Source organism: Sparus aurata, chromosome 19 (genome assembly GCF_900880675.1).
Source record: "Sparus aurata chromosome 19, fSpaAur1.1, whole genome shotgun sequence".
Taxonomy (NCBI): Eukaryota; Metazoa; Chordata; class Actinopteri; order Spariformes; family Sparidae; genus Sparus; species Sparus aurata.
Genome location: NC_044205.1, coordinates 5,887,243 through 5,896,598, shown reverse-complemented (window position 1 = coordinate 5,896,598; position 9,356 = coordinate 5,887,243). Strand labels below are relative to the sequence as shown.

The 9,356-nt window shown below is 41.7% G+C and overlaps 1 protein-coding gene across 1 annotated transcript; it reads left to right on the top strand.

Annotated features, from left to right (window-relative positions):
- The first annotated feature begins 8,253 nt into the window (after nt 1-8,253).
- LOC115570470 (uncharacterized) lies at nt 8,254-9,026 on the top strand. Its single transcript, XM_030399078.1, has one exon. The coding sequence runs from the start codon at nt 8,254-8,256 to the stop codon at nt 8,929-8,931; it is 678 nt and encodes a 225-aa protein (XP_030254938.1). The 3' UTR covers nt 8,932-9,026.
- Nucleotides 9,027-9,356: the final 330 nt, after the last annotated feature.

The window sequence follows — 9,356 nt, the reverse complement described above, 5'->3', positions numbered from 1 at the left end:
GAAAAATACTTTTTATTTGGACAAAATTTCATTTGCATAAAAAAAAACATTTCATTGTTTTCCTTGAACATTTCAACATCTTTGGTGTTTATCATGCTGGGGAAAAAAAATCATAAAATATGATATAGCCCCGCAAATAGGCAAAGCGCAGAACGCACTTCATGGTACTATGCCATGAAAACAGTGCAATAAAACGAGCATAAGCCTACTGGCCTAACTTGAGCAATAAACAGCGCACATTTTCTTGACAAACAGTGTCAGAACAGTCTGCAAAATGTAAGAGCATTAACATCCAAAAACACCACGAACAGTTTTTTTTTCCACATTCATTCAGCTGCATCCTCCGCATCACTGGGTTCCTCCTCCTCACTCGCACTTTTGTTGTTGCTCTCTGCCGCCGGGTCCTCCCACATCAAATCATCCTTGCTTCCATCCATCAGATTTGAGATGCAACATCTCTTGAACCCGTTGATGATGCTCTCAGAGGACACGTCTGCCCAAGCTTGCAGGATCCATTCGCAGAGAAGATGGGCAGAAGGTTTCTGAATTTTTCCAGTAGGTGTCAGGACATGGTTACCAGCCAGGAGCCATTGCTGTGTAGTTCTTCCGCAGAGTGTTTTTGAATGGCTTATTAACGACCACATCCAGTACCTGTAAGAAGTTTTCTTTTAACCATTATAGGCCTACAGTAGCTTGCTGTTACTTACACATCTATCATAAATTCATACTGTATCTTTTCAATCTCCCAATAAAATGACTCAAAACACACTGACCTGCAGCTGTCATTCCACCTGGGATGATCACCAAGTCACCATTCAGCTCCTTAACTTGTTTCTTGACCTCGTCTGTCACATGTCCATGGAAAGCATCTAGCACCAGCATGTATCGCCTCCGTCTAAGTCCCCCGGGACGTCTCACCCACACAACTTTAAGCCAGTCCACCACAAGCCTGGACTCCATCCATCCTTTTTCTTGTGCACGCACAATTATGCCAGTCGTAATAGGATCTCTGGGGAGAATCTTTTGTTTCAAAATCATATAGGGGGGGAGTTTGGTCCCATCAGCGAGGCAGGTTAACATGACGGTAACGTGGCTCTTCTCGTTCCCTGTAGACTTAACAATCACTGATTTGTCTCCTCTTTTATGAACGGTGACAGATGTGGGCATGTCGAAAAAAACAGGTGTCTGGACTGCGTTGCGCATCTGATCCAGGGGATATTCATGCTTCTTTCTCAATTTGATTACAAAACGCTGGTAATTTACCAGCTTCTCTCTGAAGTCTGCGGGCAGACGCTGGGCTAGGCTTGTCCTGCGTCTGAGGGACAGGCCATTACGTCGCATCATTCTGCGGCACCAGCCCATGCTGGCTTTGAATTCGGCGCGGGCAATGTTAAGCTCTGGGGCCACTTCAAGTGCTTTTTGCTGCATCACTGCCCTCGGGATGGGCATCCCTTCATTACGTTTTTCAGTCATTTCATAATCACACACCCTTCTGTCAATTTCAGTGAAGCGACCAGTTTGTGGACCACGATAGCCCCTTCTCTTGCTGTGAGCGTTTTTTAGCTCATCTTTCTGGGACCGCCAGCGTCGTACGTTGCACTCAGTCACATCATATCTTTTTCCTGCCCTCACGTTATTCGTTCTCTCAGCTTCATTTACAACCATAACTTTAAATTCGCATCATAACTTCTCCTCCGATTTTTATTCACCTGACCGACTTTGGAAGCACTTTTTTCAAGTGGATCTCTGTGCCCTGGCTGCATCTTTCTGTCATTCAGTAGCTTATGTAAATGAAGGCTAACACACCCACTCCAGCCGACTTGTTTACATGCTTGTTTACAGGATCACATTAGGCTCACACTGCACTAAATGCTGACGGAGAGAAAAGCGCTCATATGGCGCTACCTATTGTTTTACATGGGTTACTCCTTAGACCCCGAATATAAGACGAGGCGTAATTTTCAGGCATTTTTCAAGGGAAAAAATATCGTCTTATATTCAGATCAATACGGTAATTGTAATGAACAATGTGATATATTTTCATAACAATCTGATCTTTGTCTCATCTATCCTCTATTTGATCAAAGCTCAACCAAAAGTATTCACTTTGGAGGATGACGACGAGGATGACGATGGCAACATGAATGAAGATGACGTAATTCCCCCATCTTCTCCAGACATCGGTGAGTCCTCGGACAGTGATGTTATCATCCAAAGAAGGAATATACGTCGGACACATCTGCAACTGTGGCTGTGCCTGGAAAAGCTCATGTAAGAGGTAAGAATGGCATAACTTGAACCACCTGCCCTGTTAGCACCAAGTGGTCATGAAAAATAAGTATTAATAAAAGCGTTGAAAGAGCTGTTATAAATATGTCCTGAAGTAATTATGAGGCAAAAATACAGATCTTCAGTTCTAGATTCTGAATATACTATATACTAATATACAATGTCTAAAGTCAAAAATTGGGCTTTTATCGAGAATAAAGCTCCATTTTATTTTGCAGCATTCACACTAATTATTATCCAACATCAAATGTATTGCTAGAAAGATTTGTCTCTCAGAATTAAACATAATTCGGAACCGTAAGACTTACCAACTAAACAGATCTTACAGAGTATCATTTTTGTTTTGAATTCTGAACCACATACTGTGCGTGGAATCATATCAGGAGATGAGCAGATTCTTAAATTCCTAGAATATGCTTCATACTTTTATCAAAAGAGAAGTGACCAGTTTGAGCAGTTTCAGCTGACCTTAAGCCGTGGTTTGTGCTCATTTCTCGTGTTCTTTGTTTTTGTTTTATATATTTTTCAGCGAAAGGGCCAGCTGAGGTTATCAGCAGATATAAAAAAGTCTTGAAAAGCTTAAGCAAAGTCCGCACCATGACTGAAGCCTTCAGAATCAATGGCGTGGACTGGGGAACCATCAAGATGACTGTTGCAATTGCAGAGCTCAACATTGTGGATCCTGTAACCTTCTACACCCTGAAGTATGATCCTGCAACTGAGACCCTGCAGTCCTTTGCTAAGAGGTGTTCAATGCACATAACCCCTGAGAAGAAGAGCATTATAGAGGACATGAAGGACAAATGCCAACTCCTCCCCTTGTTGATGAAATATTAAGACTTAAGTGAGCTTCTTTGTTCAGTTAAAATTCTGTTATATTGTATTAGAAAAGTGAAATATTTGTGCACAGGGGAATAAATCACCTGATGCAGTAATTATAGAGCAAGTTTAGGCTGTGGAAGTGCAATGTTTGTACAGTTCAGTACATTTGTTCTAACCTTTGACAAGTGTATCTTTAGCAAGTTCATGTTGAGCTGTGCAGGTTTTACATTTTTTAGATTGTGCAATTTTTTTGTATTTTTGTACTTTATATTGTGCAGTGTTTTTCAACAATAGAGTACCTGTATTATCATACAGTATGACCTGCTTATACATTTGATACCATATTGTATGACATATTTACATACACTAATACTTGTAAGTGTTTGAAAATTAAACTACACAGCAAGTTCGAGCTGTAGTTGTTGTCAGCCTTGGGAAAACCTGAACCAGTGGTTTAATAAATGAGGTATTTGTACTTGTGCTGTCTTTGTTATTCTACCACTGAATGAGATAGATAGATAGATCCATTTTTTTCAAAGGTGTAACCCATCACTTGTTTATTGCAGTAGTTATGTGCTATAATATATTAATTCATTGTGAAAAGGAGGCAACTTTAGATTAGGGAACATGTGTTAGTTAATAAGTGTTCAACTATTAGTGAATTAGTAATTATCAAGATGTCACTTTAACGTGCAGTGACTGAGCCATCTACAATAACCAAATCTGTTTTGCGCTGACTGGTGATGCCTGCCCAGACTGTTGCACCTCCTCCACCAAAGGGAACCCTGGGGACCATGTTGACCTCGGCGTATCGCTCACCTCGCCTTCTCCAGCAACGCTGACGACCATCAATTCTGTGCAAGGTGACCCGACACTCATCAGTGAACAGGACGGTAGACCACTGCTGCATTGTCCAGGTCACATGGTCTTGTGCCCACTGCAAACGTTCACAGCGGTGTCTTGGTGTCAGTGGAGTCACCTGCAACGGTCGTCTGGCATTCAAGCCAAAGTGGTGGAGTTGGTTTCGAATGGTTTGTCTGGAAACCCTAGTACCCCTCACATCTCGTAACCGGGCCTGCAGCTGTGTGGCAGTTGCATAACGATGTCTGAGTGCATAGGTCCTTAGGTACTGGTCATCGTTGCGGTCTGTCACTCGTGGGGCTCCACTCCTGGGTCTGTCACGAACTCTGCCAGTAGTTCTGTGTCTTGATGCAAGTCTGCTGATGACACTTGAGACACACCAAGTTCACAAAAAACATCTGACTGCCTGCCACCGAGCGCTATGGCCAGGTGGCGCTGCTCGTCTGTTAAGTGACGTCATGTGTTCATGGCTGTTTGAATGATGAACTTGGAATGACTTACTGACAATACCAGCTTTTTATACCCACAGAATGTTGAAATTGATGCCACATTGAAAAGGGTTGTCTTTTAGTTTTTTGGTATTGGCCCCAATATGTAAGGCACACTGTACACAGTGAGACCATTACGTAGAAAACACAAAATGAGGTGTGTCTATCACCCCAATACAATTGCCGCCCTATCCCAAAACTCTCTGAAGTGAAACAAACACTGTATGTATGAAATCCACTGAGTCTCTCACAATATCCCTAACTTATTGTGAGTAGTGTATATATATATATTATGGTCTCAATAACTTATTTTCGTAATGTGATGTTATTTTTTATTTTATTTATTTAACCTTTATTTATCCGGGAAAATCCCATTATGAGCTGGCCTGTCCCGTAATCTTTGAGATGTACCAGTTTTTCTAGCCAGTTCTCACAGTACATTTCTCTGAAGCTCTGGGCCCGTATTCACAAAGAATCTTAAGGCTAAAAGTAGCTCCTAACAGGCGAATTTAGGAGCAACTCCTAAAAATAATGGGCGTGTCAGTCGTAACTTTAGGACTCCTAATTTTTGAAAATAAGAGTTATTCACGAAACATTTTAAGCCTTAAAGGAGCACCTAAGTCTGGGAGACCTTAGAAGTAGTCCAGAGGACTCCTAACTCGCTAAGACCTGGTCTTCGTAATTTGCAGTGGAATTTTTACTTTACAAATTACGGACATGGCAGATTCGCACGGGATTAAGATCACAGACGTAATAGTCCAGAGGACTCCTAACTCGCTAAGACCTGGTCTTCGTAATTTGCAGTGGCATTTTTACTTTACAAATTACGGACATGGCAGATTCGCACGGGATTAAGATCACAGACGACCTCCACAATTATTACAAATTACTGGAGGTCCCCAGGTTATACTAGTCCCGTGCGAATAGGGCTTGCATTCCATCTATACACAAATTGTCTTTGACACACGTTACAATATACTCGACATTGTTGGGAAATGGCCCGGATCAACACACGATTCTCGAATTTTAATGGAGAGTGGTTTGACGCAGCTTTTAGAGGAAATGCCATTTTTATTTATTGCCGTTTTTTTATTTATCTTCTAATTTGTCATTTTTGTCCAAAGCGTTTTTGTTTGCGGGGGGGGGGGGGCTTTGTCATGGGCTTTGTAGGCAACTTCCTTATTTTCACTTCATGCATTGCGTAGCCTAAATTACTTTTCAATGGGCTGCCCTGTCATTCAACAACCAATCACCATTGTCAACGCTTCTAAGTGCGTCCTTATAAAATGACGTCATCCATAGCAACAGAGAGTTACTTCTAGTTTAGGAGTTAACTGTTTTCATAACTAAAAGTAGGTCTCAGCGGCTTTGTGAATTACTCTTAAGAAACAACTCCTACATAAAAACTTGACGTTAAAATAAAAGTCTTTGTGAATACGGGCCCTGACCTACTTTTGTATTACATTTACACAATATCTATTGTGTATGTATGCGCATTGACTGTTATGTTATGCTGTTTTTTTTTTTTTAAATTAACGTTTTTCATTCAGTGCTGTATATTTGTTAGTCCAGGTGAGTTTGGTTGCTTTTTGAGGGACATCTGTCTGCAGTGTGGCTTGATTGGGTCACACAGGTCTACAACCCTTAACAGCCTCAACCATTGTCTTGTAAGACAAGACCTGATGAAGGTCTAAGTACGAAACATTGTTGTAAATAAACTTAATCGCAAGTGAAGTGGAGGAGTCTTTTTCTTGATTTTGTAGTCCTCTCTCTGTAGTCCTCTCTCTGTAGATCCTTCACATAAAAAATTATGTTGAAAATTGTCCTTTTAAACCCCTTGAATTGACAAAAAAAATTGAAAAAAAGAATGAATGCATCTTAACAATAGAATTAATGAAATGTATACTTTATGAAGTAAACTGCTACATTTAGATTTTCTTGTTCATCCAGCGAGTTCTATAAGAATAAATATAATAGAGAACTGATATAAACTTTCTATCTGCTGCCCTCACTTAGCATGTTCCATCTCCACACGTGGTGGCTGAAACTCACTGGGAATTTTAACTTTACATTTTGACCCCTTTGAGCTTATTGGAGCAGCTCAGTGTTACAGTGGAGACTGAGTTAATGTGAAAATCCCCTCATCATTCCTGGTCACCACTACCTTGCCACATTGATCATAAGACACCATCATGAGATGGTCAGGCACCAAGGTAGACATCTCACCGAAGGTGCTATCCACGCCGACGGGTTGTGGTTGGTTGGAGGGAAGAGACGCATCCAAAGCTTCCTCTTTAAACTTCGGGGTAAAATGGGTCATGAGCAGATGTCAAATCTGCCAGCTGAAAGGCTGCAAACAGCACCCCCTTTTACTTACGTTGGACTTGACATCTTTGGACCGTGGGAAGTCTCTGCAAGGTGCACAGGGGGTGGTCATGTCAACAGCAAGAGGTGGGCGGTGCTGTTCACGTGTATGTGTGTGAGAGCAGTGCATATTGAAGTTGTCGAGTCCATGACCAGCTCCAGCTTTATCAATGCACTCAGGAGATTCTTCTCTCTTCGAGGTGTGTGACACACACTAAATGTATGGTCACATTTTATGTAATTTGGTTATGTTTTTATTTTTGGAGTCTTATTTCTGTGAGAGAAATGTGGTAATATGAGCCATAAGGGTGAATTATTGTTTCCTGGCAAGAGCACAGGGTTTCTTTATAACACAGCATCTCAGTGCTGCCAGCAGGAGGCAGTGTGGCGCTTTGCTTCTCCCCCATGGACTCTCTTTGCGCGCATACTCTTGTTACTTCCTCACTCTGCGGAGCGAAGCAGCACGAAACAGAAGCATCGGTCGCCTGTCTCATTCTTTCTCCTGTTTTACAGGTTTGTGATGTCTTTAAACTTGTATAATGATACACATTTGTTGTTTAACATGTTAACAAACTGATGATCAATTCTGTAGGAGGAAATTAGTACGTTTGTAAGGTTTGTGAACGCGTAGAGAAAATACTCTTTTCCTTTGTGTCGCGGCTGACCTAAAATGGCGCCCGCTGTAAACTTTTCGTTGAAAACAAAGTAAGATCTGAACATGTCTTAGTTTGTGGCTCCAGCACGTTTCCTTTTGGTTTAAAATACTATTTGTGTTGAGATAACAGCTTGTTATAGATGAATGTATTATTGCTGTTACAGTGTGTATTCTTGAAAGTTATAAGCACTTTGAAAAGTTGAATCTTGTAAGCCTTCAGCTCACGCATTTTTACAGAACCGTCATTAGTAGCAATGTGCTATGTGTGTTTTCTTTATTTTGCACAAGGAGTGACGTTAAATAAGGGAACATATGAAAACCAAGAAATGCTACACTTCAGAGTAATGTTTTCTCTGAGGTGATTGTGAACTGACTAGAAACACTAGTTCAGTTAAAGGGCTGAATGAGAATTCATTAATGCAGTATCATTTTAATGGTAAATGGAAAATGTGTTTTATTTGAAAGAAAAAGAGGTTGTACTTGGCCTAAGTATTTGATTTGTGTTTGAGATTGTGGATTTTGTCTTGTTAAAGTAATAGTTTAATATGGAATACAAGAGACTGAAAAGAGAAAAGATGAAATATCTTGCTGATTGGCAAATAAAGATTCTGCGGAGCGAAGCAGCACGAAACAGAAGCATTGGTCGCCTGTCTCATTCTTTCTCCTGTTTTACAGGAATCTTATCTGTTTATGGGTTCTCAGCCTGAGACCTGTAACAGGTGCACCACAACAGATCAGGGTACTAATTTCATCGGTGCCTGTAAAGAGTTGAAGATGGGTGTACTCGACACACAACTGAACAAGTATCTTCAAGAACAGAAATGTAGCTGGATATTCAACCCACCTCACTCGTCCCACATGGGTGGCGCATGGGAACGCCTCATTGGTGTGGCACGACGCATACTGGACTCGATGTTCTCACAGATGAAGTCTCCCCATCTCACCCATGAGGTCCTCATCACACTTCTGGCAGAGGTGTGCACCATCATGAATGCAAGACCCCTTGTGCCTGTTTCATCAGATCCAGAATTCCCACTTGTGCTCACACCAGCTATGCTGTTGACACAGAAGATGGGCACTGTCCCTCCTCCCCCTTGTGAGTTTGGTAAGGCAGAGCTGCTGAAGCAGCAGTGGAAGCAGGTTCAATCCCTGGCTGACACTTTCTGGGAGAGGTGGCGCTGTGAATATCTCTCCACGCTGCAAACTAGAAGGAGATGGCCGGACAAGAGACCCAACTTGAAGGAGGGTGATGTGGTCCTCATGAAGGATCTTCAAGTGGCGAGAAATGACTGGCCTATGGCTGTAGTGACGAAGACATTCCCAAGTGCAGATGGACTCATCAGGAAGGTGGAAATCAGAGTCATTCGTCAAGGTACACCCAAGGTTTTCTCCAGGCCTGTCACGGAACTCATCCCCCTTCTGTCCCCATCATGCTCAGATGGCGTAATTTAGGCCCCATTGAATGTTGTGACGTCCCTATGGATGCCAGGCGGGGAGTGTCATGGCCTCTGAATGCCATACTTAACTGTTTACTATCTGATGTCTTAATACAGTGCAACACTGCTCCCTGTGGACGCATAAATGAATGCAGTCTTAACTCCCATTGAGTTAAGTTTCACTTTCGGTTTTGGCGAAGGAGAGCACATGGCTGGTGCTGCAGACCACTCATCTTTCTCTGTGTTGTGGTTGGATTTTATTTTGTCACTGAAGCCACAGAAGGCCATATCCGTAAGTTTTTATTCTTTATAAGTTTGGTGAACATTGGTTGTGTATTACAATAATTTTTATGTTGTACACACAGTAATAATTTGTTGATGTATGTATAGTAGCAGATTTGCTTAGATGTTAAGTTGTTAACCATGTGTCTCAGATATTGT